The 21,327-nt window shown below is 33.6% G+C and overlaps 2 protein-coding genes across 5 annotated transcripts; both read right to left on the reverse strand.

Moving 5' to 3' along the window:
- Positions 1-286: 286 nt before the first annotated feature.
- LOC114721872 (RHOMBOID-like protein 12, mitochondrial) lies at positions 287-7,501 on the reverse strand. 2 transcript variants are annotated; one of them, XM_028907763.1, is made up of 9 exons: positions 7,439-7,501; positions 5,187-5,563; positions 4,620-4,740; positions 3,749-3,868; positions 2,613-2,723; positions 2,090-2,128; positions 1,337-1,441; positions 1,197-1,238; positions 287-465 (listed from the first exon to the last, which is right to left on the reverse strand). In XM_028907763.1, the coding sequence occupies exons 2-9, from the start codon at positions 5,531-5,533 to the stop codon at positions 376-378; spliced, it is 975 nt and encodes a 324-aa protein (XP_028763596.1). In that variant the 5' UTR covers positions 5,534-5,563; positions 7,439-7,501; the 3' UTR covers positions 287-375. The 2 variants fall into 2 exon arrangements, with proteins under 2 accessions (XP_028763596.1, XP_028763595.1); XM_028907762.1 differs by lacking the exon at positions 7,439-7,501 and having other exon boundaries at positions 5,187-5,663.
- Positions 7,502-7,733: 232 nt separating this feature from the next.
- Positions 7,734-12,396, reverse strand: LOC114721867 (ABC transporter B family member 25). Of its 3 annotated transcripts, XR_003738119.1 has the most exons (18): positions 12,276-12,396; positions 11,994-12,056; positions 11,865-11,900; positions 11,715-11,789; positions 11,493-11,617; positions 11,303-11,402; positions 10,988-11,159; positions 10,738-10,856; positions 10,522-10,632; positions 10,274-10,418; positions 10,053-10,185; positions 9,801-9,876; positions 9,528-9,593; positions 9,262-9,369; positions 9,082-9,189; positions 8,798-8,995; positions 8,022-8,309; positions 7,734-7,969 (listed from the first exon to the last, which is right to left on the reverse strand). XR_003738119.1 is itself a non-coding variant. In XM_028907752.1 (17 exons), the coding sequence occupies exons 1-17, from the start codon at positions 12,315-12,317 to the stop codon at positions 8,079-8,081; spliced, it is 1,908 nt and encodes a 635-aa protein (XP_028763585.1). In that variant the 5' UTR covers positions 12,318-12,396; the 3' UTR covers positions 7,734-8,078. The 3 variants fall into 3 exon arrangements, 2 of the variants coding, with proteins under 2 accessions (XP_028763585.1, XP_028763586.1); XM_028907752.1 differs by having other exon boundaries at positions 7,734-8,309; XM_028907753.1 differs by lacking the exons at positions 11,715-11,789; positions 11,865-11,900 and having other exon boundaries at positions 7,734-8,309.
- Between the last annotated feature and the right edge of the window lie 8,931 nt (positions 12,397-21,327).

Consider the following 21,327-nt stretch of genomic DNA (forward strand, 5'->3'; position numbering starts at 1 on the left):
TGAAGGGCTGATTGTACAGAATGACTGGGCCGGCATTGTGTCTCTATCAAGGGCTAGCATTAGGAAGTGATAGTTGCAGCTTAATACTACGTGGGCCCAGACGCGAGTTAGTTAAGCCCAATAATCCAGAGTATTTCGGAGAAATTATGGCAAACCCCAAACCATGCACAATTGTTTGGGGTTAGGTACGTTCTCAAACAGCTGGAGTCTTTGCGCCTAGATAAAGAGGAATTTGGCAGTAGAAACCCCCCCGGGGGGGGGGGACGGAGTGGGTTTTTTTTCTTTTTTTGTTTTGTTTTGGGGTTGTTGGGGGGGGGGGGCGTAAACTAATACATTGCATCAATGAAAATTGAGGTTTGCAATCATGGAAGTAAATTATAATCTTCCTCTCCGAATTCGGGCCCAAGCAATGGCTGCAACGGCAGCACCCCCCAAATGTGCAGAACCTGATATATGACTGTCTCCCTATAATGTGGAAACAAACAATGAGGTTTTAACATTCTGTCACCAAATAGATAGTGAAGTCTAGAATTTAAAATCCTGACGGATAAGGAAAGGAAAGGAACAGTTGAACCACCATTGCCATTGATTTATAACTAAATTAAACTTTCCATGCTTTGCCATCCAAACATATCCTAAAGCCCCTCAAGGAGGATGCTCGTGAGAGACAGATGAGTGGGAAGGGAGAAATAGAAACCTAGTAAGATACACTTTCTACCCCAAAAAAAAAAAAAATTTAAAGGAGGTTGACTCCGCCGGAATTTTTTCCCAGTTTGGTATAAACGGTTGAAAAATAATTCCTTTCTGTGCATAAAAAATGAGATATACGTTGTGTATTATGCCTTTCTTTATCATTACTCAACCATTTTGTCATTATTTCTATCAAGGAGTACAAGTACCATTTCTCATCTAAAAATCACTTTTTCTATTCCGTCTTCATTTCTGTTATATCCCATTTCGAGCATCAAATGAGGTCAGGCATCATCACGATCCTAACAAGCAATGCCAGGAGATAGGCATGGCACAAACTAGTGATTTACACAGCAATTTTAATAAGTTCTAAAACAGATTGATGAAATTAATTTAATGTCATTGAAACACTAATATATGATTAAATGATCATTTCCTTAAAGAAGAAACTGGTAGGAACAATTTTGCTAAACAACAAAGCACGTCTAGAGAGAGAGTCGCCATACCTTTATCGTTCTCTGCACATCACTCGCAATAAAAAACATGCCCTAGATTAATAGCAAACAATATAAAAAGGCCTGTAAGGATGTGCATTATCAATCTCATTCACATAGCTGAACTGACATAAGCTTGAGAAGATCTTTACCACAAACATAGCTCGAACTGGCATCATAAAGTTTAAGACAATGGTTGCTCTCGGAAAGAGGAATATATATAGCAGCGTAATTGCATTCACAGCTCCACTAGCACCCTAAACATGGGGAGATTTTATCAACATTAATTAATGTGGTCAAGATTGAACAATGTTCCGATACAAGCAAACTGTTATTTTCAATCTTTATACGTAGAGGAAATATGAACATCTACCTATTAAATGTAGAAAAAAAATTTCAAAAAAAAAAAGTTGTATCATTAAGATAGAAACTTCCAATAACTTGGAAAGATTGGTTGAGGTTCCATATAATTAATTCTGGAGTGAGGACACTGACTGATAAATAACTGGCAAAAATAGATATGCGCCAAAAGACAAGAAATTCTGATACCAAAATAAGATAAAATCAACAACATTGACAAATTTTAAACCAGACAGGAAAATTTTCTATTCTCAAATGCTAAGGAACAAGAAAAACAAAATGTACAACAGCACAAAGTAAGAAATTTTGCACAAACCTTTTACACGATTTATGAATAGAAACACAACCCCCCCCCCCAAAAAAAAAAAAAAAAGAAAGGGGGGAAAAAATTAAACAGATAAAAGTAGTATGATTCTTAGAATATGCATTGCTTATTAAGGGTATAGTTGACAGGTCATCCTAACATCATCTATTATGAGACAAACTGCTACACTCCTTGAAGATTAAAGAGGAGGTGAGTTGTGAAGTAGTTACAGGAAGCTTACCAATGCTTGATGTTTTGAAACCTCCACACGCCTCCAACCCTGTATCAGAACAAAAAGAAAGGTTAAAACTCACTCAAAAAACTGAGAACTTGTCACATGTCTTGCTAAGTAAAATATTGGACCAAACATTTTAGGTTTCAACCAATAAGAGAATAAACTAATATGAAACTATTAAATGCAATTTACTACTATTCACCTCAGGCACAATATTCATTGTCATGGCATACTATTAAAAGGATCCCTTTTATTTTGCCCTTTCCTTCCATGTCATTATAAAAGTTATTGCTGAACAAAACTGCACCAAACATTCATAGTAGATATTTGGAAAAGGTGTCAATGAAGAATGAGTATAAATTTGTCTGTATTGAGAAAAAGAATGAGTATAAATTTACATTTTTTCTTGCTGAGGCAGTGTTCAAATCTAGTTTTTGTTTATTTTCTTTATCCCAGACAGTGTTAAAATGTTATATCCACTCTGGCAAGAGATTAGCGGATATTTTAATCCTTGTTATCATCATCAGACCTCTGATGTTAATGCCTTGTGGGCCTGATGGGCCAAGTAAAAAACTGAACCCCCAACTGCCCCAGCAAGATACAACTTCAGCAAGTATTCGGGTCCCAAAGTTCTTCCAATCTGCCAAGAGGAAAAAGTTGTGGCATTGCTATTAGAAGCCAATTGAAAAAGGAAACCATTAAAACAGCAAATAAGAAAACAAGCAAAGAATTAAAAAAAAAAAATCCAGAAAATATGCAAGTAACAATAATGCTACACTTCAATTAAGACCCTTAAAACGCCTTGAAATACAAAAATATAATATACTTATAATAAACAAAAATTTATTATGTATGCATGCCTACAAATTAAAGGTGAATATGACATTAACTGTCAAATGTACTGACCATCATAATATCGCTTTTCTATCTACCAAATCAGTCTTCAAATACTATGCATCAAACTTCTTCACATTCTGTTTTACTCCTTAGATCACAAGCACAACAGTCACCTCATCTTGAGCGTTATCTTCCTTTCCCATAAAAAGAAGACAAAACAGTTGCTCAAAAAAAAAAAAGCTGAAAAACATATCCTCAAACTTCCACAAGATAGTGACAGCATGAAACTTTCATCAAATTGAAATCCAACCTATTCATCACAATACAAGGCCCAATAAAATATTTTAAGTGAATAAGTCAGCAAAATAATTATCATATCTATGAAACTTAAGGCATACTCCTTATTGGGTGTTATAAATCCAAATTGAGGAGAATAAATAAAACCCCATAATTAATGTTATTTGAAAAAAAAAAATCATAACTATAAGCTTGCTGTGAAAGAATAGATTTAGCTCTTTATGATCATAGCAAATTTGAAAGTGCCAATAAAATGCATTAGCCTAATGGTATGCATACTCCATGAAGCTTAGACTAAGACCAGTTTCTTCCCAAAAATATCTCCCTCTCAAGAATCCAAATATCTTTAAACTGTAATGCATAATTAATGGAACATTACTTATGGCTTTTTAACAAACACAAAACAAAACTATGTTATAAGACACTTATGTATGATCGGAAACCAAAAAAAAAAAAAAAAGAAGGAAGAAGGGCAAGCTCAAGAAATACAAATGAAGGCCGAATATTCAAGTTTAGAGCAGATAAACTTACACCAGTCCCAAAGCAGTAGAGTGCCATCATGTTCTGAATGATATGCCAAACGTCAATGTGGCTAAATGCATTGGTTATCAATGTGTGCATGCGTCCGCAATTAAGATTGTGCAACGAGATCTGCTCAGAAAAAACACTTCAGTTAGTGATCCAGATGAAGTATAGTCCATACAGTAAACTGATATAAACAATGCACGTCTCTCAAGTCTGCCCATCAATGTATAAAGCAAGGATAATGAATTAGCTATCAAACTTATGACCAACCACACCAGCAGTCTGACGTGGGCCTGAACAAGTATGGGAACCATTCCCCAAAAAAAAAAAAAAAAAAGGACTTGCAAGGAGAGATATTCATGCCGCTTGAGTACCACGAGTATTACTTGTGGCTGGTATTTGTTGGACTCCATTGTAACACCCCTTGAAGAGCTAACATCCTCAACAGCTGCACTCTGTGACACTCACTCCGCCCAGGACACACTCTCTACGGGGAGCTCTTTCCATGGAAGTTGATCTAGCTCCGGCAAGAATTGGAAGAGGCCTAAGTAATCATGAGGAACCCAGAACCCACTCTAAAAACTGACCACGAAGAGAAAAGAACTATGACACTTAAGTCCCACAAGTATACGTTTTGCTGTCTGATATGCCACTCTATCACATTCATAATGACTCTGATAGAATGAATGATATCACAGATATTATATTTTTAAGCTAAAACGACATTGCAATATCACTGTCACATTGTACGAAACATCCAACGAAAATCTAATGCATCTCCCACAAAGATAGAAATGTGGTACAAAACAATGGTCTGGCAAATACAATCTAACCGCAGCATCATCAAATACCTCATTTTATAAATCAAGGAACTTACTGTAAAGTTTTCTGACATAAAATTTTCACTTGCTATCTTCCATGATAAAAAGACAACAACGTTAGCTGTAATCAAGCCCGAAACCAGGTCTTTAGCGGTTAATCCTTTGAACCATGATCTCCTGCAAACAAGAGAAAAAATATTACCAACAGACCACACATGTAAACATCAATGTTTTGGATTTTCTGCCAACAACTAGTAATGCAAAAATAGAACTCCTTCAATTTGCATGGACTCATTGAAAAGAGTAGAAAGATAAAAGGGCGAAATTAGCTGTAAACTAGAGAGTTTTATCAGCCACATCATACTTCTTGCCCATGAACATGTACCACAGTGGCAATAGCATGCAATGCATACTGTAATCACTGAAGCAGCTACTAGTTAGTAGATACACATAAAAGTGGGAACTTAATTACCGTGAGGACTATAATAACTCATCAACCCTTCCCTTTAAAATACCAACTACTGTTAGCCACTCAAAGAACATAAACAATGAAAATCAATAGCATTCCTCGTTGAACCTCCTTAATGTCTAGCTATTTCCGCTAAAAAAACCAAGATTTTTACCGTCCACCGTTGTTGTAAGGAAAGCTACGATTGACATCAGAGCCCTTGCCATGAAACTGAGCTCTCAGAAGCTGCGGCCTAAAACCTCCGGCCCTTCCGCTAGAAATCCTGAGGACAGAGTTGGACGAATTGAACATGAAGTGACGAGCGAACACTGGACCAGAGTGGAACCCGAGAAAGATCCCAGAAACAGTATGCTCGGAGCCCCATGGATGAAAAGGGTGGAGAGGAGGATTTAGAGAAGAAGCAGAAGTGTGGGGAGGTAAAGGCTTGGGGAGAGAGTAAGAGGGGAAGATACGGCGGGTTTTGTCTGAGAGTGTGACAGCTTGGCGGAGAAAACGTTGCATATCTGAAAATCTTCGAAGGCCTAAAGAAGTGCGAAGGGAGGCTTTGGCTTGGACACCGTCTCCATTGCTGCTTCCGACGGCTTTTCAAAGCCGTGTCGACGTAAGAGGAAACGGGATCGCCCCGCTTTTCTAGCGCTGCTTCCTGATTAACCATTCGCGGGTGTTTCCCCCCTTTTTCTCCTTTTTTTTGGGGGAAAAAAAGCCCGAACTAAAATTATGAAAATATAAGAAAATACCAATGTGTTTTTTTTAGTGTTCAGATCAAATCTAATTATTTTCCAAACTAGCACAATGATATATTACAATGGTATATTGGTCATTTCCTCACGTTTTTCATAATTTCAGTTCAAGCTTTCCCCCTTTTCCTATCATTTGGAAAAGTTAATTGCCCGTGTTGAAATTTTCTATTTACAAGGATTTTTTTGTCATTTTCCTTTTCTTTTGTTTTCATATGTTTGTGTTACGTATTTACTCACTGTTTTTTTTTTCATATGTTTGTGCTAGGGCTGCACATGGGCAGGGCTGGGCAGGGCAAGCCCCTTGCCCGATGCCCAGCCCGAAAGATGAGCGGGCTGCGTTTTGCAGCCCGTTGCCCGGCCCTGCCCAGTAGAAGCCCTAACCATTTTGGACAGGGCAAGGGCGGGCTGGGCAGGGCGGGCTTTTCTGCCCAGCGTAATGACACAATGCCCTATGTCATATGTAAAAAAAAAAAATCAATTATCATGTTTTGAGACAAATGAGAGGAAAAAAATTATCACGAATGAGTCTACCATTCATATATATATATAAGGCCTATGTAGTCTTATTCTTTAGCTTTTGATTTCTTATGGGAGGTAAAAAAAATATATTTAATAATTAGAATATTTAATATTAAGCTAAATCAGTATTTCAATTTCTTAGTTTATCCATATAGTTGGTGGATTCTTATAATCATGTGAAAGCACAAAATTTGAAAGGTGGTTTTATTTTTTTTTTGTTTTAAAAAATTGGATGTAAGAGAAAAAGAAGAACATTTGACTTGGAGTAATTTAGCATATTGAATCTTATATTTTGATATTTGGCTCTTTTATATAATTATAATTTTTATGTTCCTTTCATTTTTTCTAATTTTACCTATTTTTTTAGCTAAAATAAAAGAGATAATTGCTTGAAATAATATTATCTTATATATATAATTATATATTTTTTCGGGCAGGGCCAAATGGGCAGGGCAGCATACCGTGCCCACGGCCCTGCCCTGCCCGTGAATCAGCCCGGCCCGAAGATGCCCATTTTTGCTTGGGCAGCTTTTTACTGGGTTGGGCTGGGCATTTTTCTTGCGGGCTCGGATGGGCTTATTGGGCATGCGGGCCTCATGCACACCCCTAGTTTGTGCTATGTGTTACTCACTTTTTCTTGTCCATGGATATATCTGAAGTTATAAACTAATATTTTTATTTTTATTCTTATTAAATATATGTCATTTATTATCTTTCTGAAATAAACTTTCATTCATCATTTCTCATATATTCTCTTTACAAATAAAGATATAACAGGAAATATAATATATGTATTTTACATATTTATTTCTTTTAATTGCATTTAACTAATATTTTAAACCGCGTAACTTTGGCAGTTGTTTCCTATAATGATAGAGGGAATAATTAATTTCGGCTGGAGCGTGCTGCTTTTTCGGCTAGAGACTAAAGTATGCTTTTAATATTTTAACTTTACATAAAATTTTAGTTTGATTTCTTAACTTTTAAAAATATTTTTAGTTCATTAATCCTAAAATTATTGATAAAAAAATGATAATATTGGGATTTTGAATGTTGATAAAATATTCTCAAGACTAACATATTAAATTTAATTTTCAAAACAACCATTATTGCTACCAAAAAAGTTATCATTTAAAAATATATTTTTAGTTTAAGGAGAGGCTTCCGCGTGAACGTCGTCTCCATTGCTAGCAATGCCCCATGCCTTTGAAAGCCGTTTGTACGTTAAAGGAACTAAGCAAGCGTGACTGTGATCGCCCGGTTTTTGTTACCCTGCTTTCTCATTGCTTCATTCTTCTTTTTATTTTACCCTTTTTTTCATGTTTCTATTCCCTGTTTTCACCGACACAATTAATACTCAATATAAAAATTATTTAACTAATTGGATGAATTAAGGAGATTAAGTAGATTAGTTAATCATAATAAATGTAACACAATCCCCCTAAAATAAACCTGCGTAACATTAATTTACCTGTATATGATCGCGTAAATAGTGGAATTCGTTTTTCATGATAGACCAGTCAAGTGTGCTGCCCCTAAATATTAGTACAGAGAGAGCCGCTGAGACAGCTAGGAAATTATTCAGATTTCGAGATGTTATGTAACAAGCTCTTCTTTCTTGGTATTGTTAACATAGGTTCTTGGACTGATTGTATGAGAACGGTTGGTACTGTCTTGTGTGTTCATGAAAGGGCTTGCATTAGGAAGTGATAATTGCAGGCCAGTACTATGTGTAGCCCTTGTAGTTCAATCTAATAAATCTGCAATTCCCCAGCAACTTTAAAGAATTAAGTGGCCCTTGTGAACTGGGACACAGGGTATCTGGGTTTCATTGTCTGTAGCTGTCTACCGACTAATGCAGAATAGACACCATTGTTGCTGAGAAGGCCTTCATGGGTGCCACTTTCCACAATCTCACCATCAGAAACAACTACAACTGTATCAGCACTCTTCACAGTAGATAGCCTGTGAGCAATAACAAGAACTGTCCTTCCCTTCATCAGACGTTCCTTAGCATCCTACACAATTTGCATCCCAAGAACATTATTATGCTATGTGTTTTATGATACAGGAAACACAAAAACACACATTGAAAATCATGTGTTTGGCTGTGTCCCCCACCATATAACCCCAAAATTATATTACTTCTGGTTATTAATATAAGAGCTAGTTTAATATTTAATTTGATTCTAAATATAAAACAGCCAATCCATTTTGTCTCATATTTATCTTTTTTTTTAAGGTAGTTCTTGTAATAATTGCATATGTTAAAGGTTTTATCAAATGATAGTTCTAGCCAATGCATTTGATTAATAAAGTTTTTTTAGAAAACAACACCTATTTATTACAAATAACTAACTTGATTGATTTCTTTAATATATTCAAATTAGTCAACTAGATCTTATATTAAGAATCGGACGGAGTAATATTTTATGCATCATTGGAGGTGGAGCGTTCAACCATGTGATGCTACTTCTATTATGATCTTTGTTGTCCAAAAACTGACCTGTACTAAATATTCGCTTTCAGCATCCAGGGCACTAGTGGCTTCATCCAGGAGAAGAATATTTGGGTCCATAAGCAAGGCTCTGGCAATTGCTATTCTCTGTTTCTGCCCTCCTGAAAGCCTTACCCCACGCTCCCCAACATGGGTCTGATATTTGTCTGTGAATTTTGATACGAATTCATGCGCATTTGCCATTTTCTGCATTCAAATTACTACCAATTACGAGGGATCGGGAGTTAAGCAACTAGAGGTCTTAGTCATAAAAAGAAAGTATTGAATCTTACAGCTGCATTTTCTATATCAGCAGGATTTACTTTGCATTCAAATCCATAAGCTATGTTCTCCTCAATGGAACAGTTGAAAAGTACAGGCTCCTGACTCACAATACTGATCTGCGTATCAAAGTGCATGCTATAATTATTTATGTCACCAGAGTTACTTAAGCATGAATATGATCAAGATACCTTCTTGTGCAGATGCTCATGTAATACTTCTACCAGCGGAACCCCATTCAGCAGGATCTTTCCCTTGGTTGGGTCATAAAATCTTTCAATTAGGTTTGCTATTGTAGTCTGCAGTTAACATATAAAAGAGTTTATCTGCTTTATATATTTCTCATGTCAATTCAATAAACTTATGTTCTTTTTTTCCTTTAATTCACAGCATGGTTCTGCGAATTAAAAGACGGGGAAAAGAAAGGGGAAGATCCCCATAAGCATAAGGAACATACCTTTCCACCACCACTTGGACCAACAAGAGCAACCTTTGAGCCAGGCCGCAATTTCATTGTAATTCCCTATACATGAAAAAGGTGCAGCGAACTTGGTCATAATAATTTTCCACTCAACTAAATGGAGGCTTCACAAAATTACACGAAGGCTGAAAAGTTGCACTCTTTATAACTTATGGGCATGTAATTTGCTATAGATTCTATATTTCACGCTGGTATTGATGATTATAGCATATCTACCACTGGAACAAAGAAAAAGAAGGAAACTATTACCTTAAGTACCATATGACTAGGACGAGATGGATATGCAAACCAGACATCATCGAGCTCCACCTCCCCATTTTGTTCTCTACGAGAATAGGCAATTTAATTTATTTATTTATTATTTTGGTTAGTAGAAAATGCAAATTTAGTATTGATCCTAAACTTGCCTTTTTCCTGGAAAGGAACAAAAAAGTCCTCCTTTGTTTTTCCTTGAACTTAGTTACTATAATGGACAAAAGCTCAGAAGTCCAGAAAACTGACCCCAGAGGACATTTGTTTCCCGACATTGGCATTGATGACACACGATCAAGAAGATGAAACACCCGTCTGCTTGCACCCACGGCTTTCATGGCTATGGCATACAATCCTGAGAGACCAGATATAGAAACTCCCACTGCAAGTGATGTAGTTCCGTTAAGCAACTAAAATATAACTTCATATTAAATGAGAGTATAAAAGTAATAGATCATACAATAACTAACCATTGAGACTATAAAGAATGAAGGCCGTGAGATCACCAGAGGACATGGAATCTGTAATCGTCAAATAAGCCCCATAGATAACAACTCCAATAATTGACAGTGTATTTGCCGCAAAAATGCCTCCAGAAAAGAGTCCGACAACTTTCTGGTTCACCAAGCCACTGAAGTTAGAAGTTGTAAACGTAAAGTCCAACAAATGGATTAGATATACAGACAAGCACACACAGAATCAACAATGGATAACTCACTGCTTGTTTAATTCCAAGCTTAAGTGTCTCATCAACTTTCTTAGAGTAGCGGGATATTTCATATTCTTCTTGTGCAAAAGATCTTACCGTCCTCACGGCACCAAAGGATTCCTAAGCATCAAAGACTCGCAGACTTATTCAGTTTGAATTGCTTTTCTTATTATCACTTGAGATATCATTGTTCCGTAAGATTAGAACTTCATGTGAGAAACATACCTCGGCTATTGAAGCAGCTGCTGCGGCTGCATCTTGAGTTTTCTGAGAAAGGTCACGTAGGAACCAACCAAATTTACGCAGAGCAATAAAAGTAGCAGGCACAACAGCTAAAGCCAACACTGAAAGTGGTCCAATGATAAAGAAAATCAGGGGAAAACAATAGTTATGATGATTACTAACATTTCACAAGACAATAATTAAGCTGTGTGTGTGTAGTTGAAGAAACAAAGCTTTATTTTCAATTACTCACATGTCAACTTCCACGACGTCCAAAACATGAAGACGAGACCGATAAATGCAATCGATAAGCTATTCAGCGCTTGAGAAAGATTGGTGGTTGCTGCATTTTTTATGATCTGTGTATCTTCAGATAGCCTACTCATTATTTCCCCTGTTCGGGTTACATCAAAGAAGGCTATCTCCTGCAAAACTCAGCCACAATAAACAAGCTCTATTTCTGGGGCACTAGTTGTGAAGTTGAAAGATTTTAATCTCCAAATGAATAGATATAACATACAAAAGGAGAGATATTTCAGAATGTTCGTTATGACAGCTTTGTTTTTACCTGGCTTATGAGGTGACTAAATAATCTTTTTCTAAGCCGAGCAACAACTCTTTCACTAGCTGAGGAGAAAAGCCAATCATCAAGTGCTGTTGAAACTGATCTGAAATTTTAAGAAATCTTTAGTGAAAATAAAGATCAGTAGGCAAAATTATGTCCAGATCAAGTAATTCAAGGGAGGAGGGATTACTACCCAACAACAACAATCAGAAAAATGTATAGTATAGTGTTCTTGACGGCTTCCAAAGCTTTCGCTTTATCTTCGGGAGTTTGAGCATCTCCTGAGACAATGTCAATTATCTTCCCACCAAATTTTGACTGCATGAGGAACAAATTCATGTTAAATCTGAAGACATGGATACTTGCATAACTCCATGTGTGTGTGAGAGAGAGAGAGTCCAATTGTGACACATACAACTAAAATATCTGATGTGGATGAAACTAAAAGAGCCAGCGTTGCGAATATCAGCTTCCCAGCTTCAGGCTTTGCCTGTAATCAATGCAACACTAGGAGTTATAATAGTCACAAAAAGATGATATCAGCTAGAGATATATAAGAACTTACAAGTGAAAGCACCCTGCCAAATCCCACGTTTGCAGCCTGATTTTTCATGCATTAAGTTAGCAGTCCTATACAGTAATCTTATCATATGGGATTTTATAAGAGGCTTCAAAGATGATGGGGTACACTTACTGCATCACCACGTTCAAGGTCTGTCAGTTCATTCAGCGAGGCACCATTGCTCCTTACCTCTTCCTGTAGATGGGGAGAAATGATGTCACACAGATAAATACAGGTCTAGAAGCATGTGTAAATCTATTTATCAGCTTTTTATTTCAAAGATGAATGAAAAAAGCGTCTGCAATGGAGGAAACTAAGTTATATATGCACGGATTTTATGATTCAGAAATCACTAGAAAAACGCAACGCCATAAACGGATAGCAAATTGCAGAGAACAGTGACGTGAGCGTTACCTTGCGCTCTAGGAGGGGAGCTGTTTCACTTGTTGAGCCCATGTCCTTCCCTGCTTCACTACGCCAAACGCAATGGCTTCTTCTCTTGCTTTCGTTTTAGATTTTAAGAAATGTGAAGGTCAGTAGTCAATGGAATTTGAGTTGAATATTGATTCTGGTTCCTGTCACGACAAAGTAGAAATTAGGATTAAACCAGGGAAGGCTCAGCCACACTTCAGTATTACGTGGAAGGTTTGACTAACATATATTTCCAAGGGGCGTTGACGTCGACTAACAGCGGAAGGTAATTTTAAACCAGGTCCTGCGTTTCTTCCGTGCCAAGGAAAGAAGTTGCACTCTGGTTATAGTACGTAGTATTTTCGTCAATTTCACCAGAGAAGCCTGTTTAGAAGTGACTTCCGGGGTATGTTTCACACAGATCCAAAAGTTATAAACAGTGTTAACTTTTTATTAAAATATAACTATTTTTTAATTTTATTCCTATTTAATATATGCATCTTTTAAAAGAAATAATTATATACACTATAATAGATACTTCTCCAGTTCTATTAAGGGCAGAGAAAAAGGATATTTTTTGTCCTATCTATAGGGTACTAAGAGAAAATTTTTGTATGAATGTACAATTTTACCCCTCATTTATTATTTTGTTGATTTTGTTTATATGAAGTATAATATATATTAAATATGAAAAAAGTTAAAAAGTTGTTGAATTTTAAATGGAAGTTAATGAAATTTAAGGTTTTCCTTGTTTGTTCTCTGTAAAATATATTAGAAGTGACTTATAAATAGGATCAAAAGATTTATTTTAAAAATTTAATAAAATGACTTGTAAATAGGACCAATAAAAACCTTTTTTTACTACCTTATAAATAGAATAAGAGGAGTAATAAAATAAAAATGTATGCACAAATCAAGATTTAAAAATCATTTAATGTTATAATTTAGTCTTCTCGACTGTTGTCAGAGGGTGGATCTGATTGGACGACAATCATGTTGGCAAAAAAGAAAGATGGACAATAAATGGCTTGTTTGAGTTCTTAGAGAAGCTAACTTCTTTGCAAATTGCAATGCATGATTTTTTTTTTAAGTATATATATTAAAAAAGAAGAAGGGAAAATCCCACAAAAAGACCTTGGAATATGAGAAATCCCAGATTGGGTCTTTAAATTTCAAAAATGACAGAATGGGTCATTGACCCAATTTGTCATTTGTGAAATTAAAGCGAATTGACAATTTTGCCCTCATTTGCATTCATTCACTACAATGATTTAAGGAATCACTATAAGGGTTTAGGTGTTACCTAGATTCGTGTAGCGAATAACTACTCACTTTTTCATAGTCAGGTGTCTTGCTATTAACTACAACTAATGTTGTAATTACTAGAACAATGTAATTATTACCTAAATTTGTGTAGAGAATAACTATTCATTCTGCATAGTCAAGTATCTTATTATTGTCAGATACCTTATTATTAACTACAACTAATCTTGTAATCACTAAAACAATGTAAGCGTTACCTATATTTGTTTAGAGAATAACTACTCACTTTGTTTAGCCAGGGGCAAAATTGTCAATTCGTCTTAATTTCACAAATGACAGATTGGGTCAATGACCCATTCTGTTATTTTTTAAATTTAAGGACCCAATCTGAGATTTTGTATATTCTAAAGGCTTTTTCTGGGATTTTCTCAAAAAAGAATTTGCAGTAAACCGATTTAAGTTATTATGATATGAAGTTATAAAGTACTGCGACGAGCATTCTTTCATCAAAATGCTGGTTAAAAAGAGTAAATAAACCCAAGTTAGTGTGAAAAATAAAATATAGAAAGTGGCAAGTAACCGAAAAACAGCAGGAATAGTCGAATGGATGATTGATGATGGGGAAGGGACGTGGATGTGAAAATGGATGGACTGAATGGGGTCCACTGCCGGTTAATATTCCGATGGGAGAGCGAAAGCGATGTGAAATTGGAAGCTGGATCGTGAATTGCACCGCCTGCATTGGAACCACGCATTTGCTAAGAAGCCTTCTCCGAAAAAGTTAAGGGCTTAATCAGCAAAGCCCATCCACCTCAATCTCAAGCATCAAATCCAAATTTAATTAGATTACACTCCTCCTATTTTAATATAAAATATTATTATTAAGTTAATTTTGATTTTAAATATAAAACATATTTCTTATATAAAAATTTTAAAAAAATAACTACTGAATTTCAAAATTCCAAATCAGGAATTACTACAAAAATGTGTTATTATTTGCTCTTTGAATGTAGTCATTTTCTTTATGAGTATAATAACGAGTACTGATTTGGAATTTTGAAATTCGTGGGATTTTCCCTTTCTTATATTTGTTAATTTTTTTAAAATTAGAGGGGCCATAAACCTTGACCCAAGTTATCAGGGGCTAAAATCAAAAGCAACGTATGGTATGGCAAAAAAATTCTGCCGACATTTTTCCTCCAGCGGCATGTTTGGATTTATGTTGGCGCAAAATCCGAAATTCCGTTATCATTTCTCCACCATGCACTAGATAGATTTTAAAAAAAAAAAAAAAACCGAGAATGTACTATAAGTGTTATATATATTTTTTTTGAGCAAAATACTATAAGTGTTATATACTGGGCAATTTTATAAAAAGGAGGTTGAAATTATTAAATTTTAAATCGGGTTACATAACAACACTTTAAAAGGTTTTGATAATATTGAAGTTACAAATAATAATACATTTTTTGTAAAAATTTATTATTTGGTGTGTGTATGTTAGGTGAATTAAAAAGTTTAGTTAAGTAACACTAATTCTTTATCTGTAAAAGAGTTAGACTTAATATTTTATATTATATACCGCTTCCGATCCTAAATATAAGAGCTAATTAACAGTCATAAATATAAGATTTTAATTTATTTTGTCTTCCAAATTTATAATGTGTTCTCAAAAATATCTTTATTGATTGTAATTTAGAAGATATTTTTACCTAAGTATAGTTTCAATGTACATAATTGAATAAGAGTAATTTAAAGAAATCAACATATATTTATTATAAATAACTAACTTAACTAATTTTTTTAATCTTTTAAATTAGTTATTTGGTTCTTATATTAAAAATGAAAGGTAATACATGTTAATGTATTTTATATTTAATTGCTGGAAAAAACCTCAAGAAATATGCAGTGAGGTGAAGGGAATGTCGTGGGTTGGAGGCCGGCAAGACGGTGAGCGTCATTCTCAACCGAAAAAGAAAGCTGCTGGGCTGCTTTGGGGCGTAAATAGACGGATGGAGCAACCAAAAGCAATGAGATTCCTTGTTGTGTTGCTTCTTTGGGTGTGGGCCTCCAAAAAGAAGCCTCCCCACCAGCACTTCTTCTCCATTCTGGGCCTCAGCAAAACCTTTTTACACCATGATCAATTATTCTTTTTCCTTTTTATCGGGGGAAAAAATTCCGATTTGTCTTTAGCTATCCCCACGATATACGCATGTATACATATATTTCTTCTAGAAATTACAAAAAAAATATCTTATAACATTTCTTTTTATATTATTATGATATAGGAATAGCCTCCTATTGATGGCAAAAAAGAAAAAGAATAGCCTCCTATTTTTATTTAATCTCTTACGGTAAAAGTTGTAATTAAAAAAAATTAGGGAAAATCCCATATAAATAAGTTTGAAATTACTAAATCCCAAATTAGGTTAGTAATAATATTTTAATAGGTTTTGACAATATCAAACTTACAAATAACAACACATTTTTGTAGAAATTCAAAATTTAGTAATTTTAAATTAAACTTCTGTTTATAGGATTCTCTCTTAAAATAATTATCGTCTTTCATAATACTACGTTCTACTTGTTAAAATTATTATCAACATATTCACATCTCAAATAATATATATAACAAGTTAATAATAAATGTGTATAATATAATACTCCCTCCGTTTCTTATTATAAGATACATTTAATACTTATGGCATGTTTCTATATATAAGAGACACTTAAAAGTTGTCTCTACTTTTTTGTGTTGATTTCTTATTTTACCCATGTTTATTATCTCCAACTCACACTTTCTCTCCCTTCCACTTCTGTCTCTTTTAATAATTTAATTGTTCTCTCTCATGCTCTCTCTCCTTATTAATGAGGGTATTTTTGGAAAAAAATTTATACTTTTTACACATTAATTGTTCTTAACTAATTTTAACTATTTTTTTTATCAACGTATTTCAGTTGTTTGTCTCTTATAATAAGAAACGGAGGGAGTAGTAGATATAGATGCCAACATTCTTAACAAATTATTCCCATCATTTATACTACAAGTCCCCTATAGCGTAGCTTAATCACTAATTTTGTTTGTAAATAAAAAGAAAAGAAAATTACAAATATTTAGAGTGATAAACAAATAATCTTTCATGATTATTGCTTAAAGATTGAAAGATGAACTGTGATTTTTTAAAAAAAAAAAAAACTCTATCCGTTTCAAATGTAAAGCGTCTTTAATTAAAAGGCACACGAACCAAGAAAAATTGTTAGGCATTCAATATTTCAAATTTGTTTAGCTTTGCCCTTTTTTTTAAAAAATGCTCTATTACCAATCGTAAATTACTTGTTAGGCAGGAGGTAAAATTTTTGAACACCACATTCTCAATGGCATTATATTAAGGCTATGTTTGGATAGCACCCCAAACCATGGTTTGGGGAAAATGCTACCCAAACAGCCTCTCCAAAAACCAAAACCATGGTTTTGGAAAAAGCAAAATTTTTTTGCTTTTGGAGAAAAAAGGGAGAGTGTGTGGGCCTATATGATATGTATCTTGTTATTTTTTTTATAAATATATTTAATCTTATATTTTATAAATATATATAGACATTAATTATTTATTAATTATATTATCTTATGTATTATTAATTATGTTGGTAAAAAACATATTATTAACAATTTTATTTCTTCAAATTAAAATATATCATAAAATCTATTTTTTCTGTAATTATCATATTAACTTATGTCTTTTTTTTAGTAATTTGTATATATAAAAGTGCTTCTGATAACAACTATCCAAACACTCTCACTTCTCAGAATCACTTTTTTACAAAATCTATTCTTCACAGAATCTATTTTTTCCAGAATCTATTTTCCAGAATCACTTTTCCAAACCACGGTTTGGTTTCATCCAAACACACCCTAAGTAAAACTTGGTAAAGTGCCTTTGGAAATAAGATTTTACAGAACATATGACTTATATTTAAAAATAAAAAAATAATACCATATACAATTCTAAATATGAGATCTAGTTTGTAATGGAACACGATAAACTAAATATTATATTTAGGAGGAAGTATCTAATTACAAGCAAGTAGTAACATGGGACCGCCGATTCCTTTTAGAAAGCAGCTTGATGGAAAGAACATGTGATCATGTAATTTGCGAGAATGAAGAAAGAGCGATAGAAGACGTGACCCGATCAGGCGAAAAATGCAAGGCTCCCTCGCAATTCACACTGGTTGGTGAAGAAGTTAAACCGACTCTAATACCAAAGCCAGGTTCAAAGACAAGAAACTCCTTCCCCTAACAAACTCCATTTACAACTCCTGGGAGTTACATGAGTTAGGAGACTAACTCCTTTGCAACTCTCGTAACCTTCGTAACAAAGTTTTGTAACCCCATAACCCTCCCTTAGCTTTTAATGGCTTGTTTCGTGAGCCACCCTCGACCAAAGGGCCTTTTTGGTCCAGTACAAATATATATGTGTGTGTACTGTGTAGGGCCCACACGGTACTTCTTTCTCTCGGTCGGTTAAATTTACTCACAAATAATAATATTTAGTTTATTAAGGACCGGAGGAGTATTAATTAATTCATTAATTGTGTTTTAAATCAATAGAAGTTAGACTAATTTGTTTTTAATTAAAAAATGTAATAAAAAATCTCTTCACTATTTCTGTTACCATCTCATATTTTTTATTAATTTTTTTAAAAAAATTTTTATATTATACATTATAAATTACACTACGAAATGAATTTTATATTTAAGACAGGAAACGTATTTTAAAAGGATAGTACTTGAAATTAAGCAAAATTGTGAATTTCTCTTTGAGATTATGAGGTTGTTACCGTGTCTCTTTTAACTTGGGAGCCGCCGTGCTCCGCACCCTCGGGACTTGAAACAACACGTTTTTGTTTCACTCGGTTGGTTTTTTCTGGGTGAAAAACCGAAGGGACGGAAGAACACGTTTCAGGGGATGGGAGAGCATGGCTCTCGCTCCCATATAACAGCTTGACCGTTAATTAAGCGAATATATAACTCCGGCGCGGCCACCAACTTGCCGCAGCCACTTACACGTGACACCCCATGTTGTCAAATGCAACCAACCCCAGCACTTCCGTGTGTCAATTTGTAAATATGATACTAGTATTTATGAAAAAGCAATACACTAAACCATATATTATACCACCATAAATTAATCAATCCATTGATGTTAATTAATTATAATCATTAACCAATAATATATCTTTCTATAGTAGCATCTGCAAGTGAGCATGCATGTCATTATTCATTTTCCAAATTTCATTCATTACAAGCACAATAATAATATGCTATCTTCCGTCTTTCATATAAAATTTACTATGTAGTTCAATTTAACCCTATAAATTAAATCTTATGTTTAGAATTGAAAGTAGTATCTAAATGCATGTAGTCCAATCATAATAAGAAATATCTAGTTCTGCAGCTGGAATAATAAAAAACCACGTTTTCTCTAAAATTAACCGGCATCTGCACGCGCGCGTGCATATATAATCTCGTTAATTTAATTACATTCTCTTTAAATGCTTAAATGCATGCAACAAAAAAAGAATTTATCTTAAAATATTAGATAATACCTTTTTTTTAACCTTTAATAACCTTTTCCACTTAAATGATTTAATAATTTTGCATCACCCTTTATTAAATGCAGTTTCATATATACATATGATATCGATCAATATTTACGCCACTTCTTCAAACTATGACAACTTAATCAATCAATTGGTGTTGATTATAATCATTAATCAATAATATCAACATGTATATAATGGAAATTGGCAATAAGTTATAGCAGTATTAAGTGAGGGCGCTATATAATTAATTTCTCAAATTTCATACATTACAAATATAATAATAAGAGATATATAATCAAAGCATAAAAAACATTTAGTTTTGCAACAAAAACATAAAAACCACGTTTTTACTAAAACAACCGAATTATAACCTTATTTATTTGTATTGCATTATCTTTAAATGCTTGAAATATACAAATGCAATGCAAAAAAAAATGTTTATTCTTAAATACTACCTCCGGTCCTAATTATAAGACCCAGTTGACTTGTTTGGGAAGATTAAGGAAGTAAGTTAAGTTAGTTATTTGTAATAAATAAGTGTTGTCATTCCCAAAATATCCTTGCTAATTAAGTGTATTGGCTAGAACTATCATTATTAAAAGAATTATCTTGGAAAAAAATGCATAAATATGAGAGACAAAATGGATTGGGGTCTTATAATTAAGACCAAACAAAAAGTCAAACGGGGTCTTATATTAAGGACCGGAGGTAGTAATTGCGTAAAGAGCTGTTCTCTTATAAATAGTATTAGATAGTACTTCCTCCGTTCCTTATTATAAGAGACAAATAACCGAAGTACGTTGATCAAAAAAATAGTTAAAATTAGTTAAAAACAATTAATGTGTAAAAAGTATAATTTTTTTTCCAAAAATGCCCTCATTAATAAGGAGAGAGAGCATGAGAGAGAATAATTAAATTATTAAAAAAAAGAGAAGTGGGAGGGAGAGAGAGTGTGAGTTGGAGATAATAAATATGGGTAAAATAGGAAATCAACACAAAAAAGTAGAGACAACTTTTAAGTGTCTCTTATATATAGAAACATGCCATAAGTATCAAATGTCTCTTATAATAAGGAACGGAGGGAGTATGTTTCATATATTTTTACCTTTTATAATCTTTTCACATTTAAATGACTTAATTAGGACATATTCCATGCAACTTATTTGTCAGTAAATATAATTCAATTTATAATACTCTTTCAGTCTTTAATATAAGACCCAATTATTGAGTTAGTTTTGATCCTAAATATAAGATTTATTTCTCATATTTATCAGTTTTATCTAAATTACCCCTCTAGATACTCTCTCAACCATAATTAAGTAGAAGAGAAAGATGGGGTATTAAAAAAGATAATTATGGTATTTTAAAAAAAACGTGTCACATTTCTTATAATTAACTAACTTACTTAACTTTCTTAATCTAATCAAATTAGTTAAATGGGTCTTATATTAAGGGCCAGAGGAGTAATAAGTATTAGCTTGTCGATCTTGATGAGAGAGGTTCCCCCTATGCAAGGAAAAACTAGAAATTGATCTTACATTGTTTTGAATTTTAGAAATAAATTTAGGCCATTTAAACGTAAGTTTGAATGGTTTAGATTATTTATGCATACTAGTTAATTTGTCCAGCAGATATTTACGTAATTTTTTTAACTTTATTTTTATTAAAAAGTACAAATAGCATCTCACCTATATTTTCTTTTAAAAAATGTATTATTTTTGGTCCTATAAAATTTAAAAATTGTTGTTGAACAACAGTTCACCGTAAAATAACCATATCATTCCTCTTCTCATCAACATATTTGCTTATTAATGATGATGATACCGATGATACATTTTTGCCTTCATAATGTTTTCATGTTTCTAGTCCGATCCAATATTTAGTTTAATTTGCTTACACATATCACGTTGAAATTATATATTTACAAGAATTAAGATAAACAAAGATAATTATCGCTTAGCCGCATTAATTTAAATATTTATTTTAAAAGCATGAAGATTTTGATGTTTTTGGCCAACGTGAGGGTTAAACGCTCAATTGTATTCAATAATAATCAATATATACTATAGTTTTATACTATTACTTACGAATGAATTGAATTTTTTTCGGGCGTAAAATTCTTAGTGATACCACAACACGTTGATAATTAGTAGTTATTAAAAATAAGTCATTCAATTCATTCCTTTTT

Source organism: Neltuma alba, unplaced genomic scaffold, assembly GCF_004799145.2.
Source record: "Neltuma alba isolate B1F8T4 unplaced genomic scaffold, ASM479914v2 tig00012073_pilon, whole genome shotgun sequence".
Lineage (NCBI taxonomy): Eukaryota > Viridiplantae > Streptophyta > Magnoliopsida > Fabales > Fabaceae > Neltuma > Neltuma alba.

Bases quoted from the DNA above. Each gene is read 5' to 3' on its own strand.
- LOC114721867 (XM_028907752.1), bottom strand. From the start codon at position 12,317: ATGGGCTCAACAAGTGAAACAGCTCCCCTCCTAGAGCGCAAG. The intron at 10,186-10,273 runs GTTAGTTATTGT...CATCACTTGCAG, and splicing joins CATTCTTTATAGTCTCAATG to TGGGAGTTTCTATATCTGGT. The intron at 9,877-10,052 runs GTCAGTTTTCTG...CTATTCTCGTAG, and splicing joins GGAAACAAATGTCCTCTGGG to AGAACAAAATGGGGAGGTGG.
- LOC114721872 (XM_028907763.1), bottom strand. From the start codon at position 5,533: ATGCAACGTTTTCTCCGCCAAGCTGTCACACTCTCAGACAAAACCCGC. The intron at 3,869-4,619 runs GTAAGTTCCTTG...TTTTCTGAGCAG, and splicing joins TTATGTCAGAAAACTTTACA to ATCTCGTTGCACAATCTTAA. The intron at 2,129-2,612 runs GTCTGATGATGA...GTTCTGATACAG, and splicing joins ACAAGGCATTAACATCAGAG to GGTTGGAGGCGTGTGGAGGT.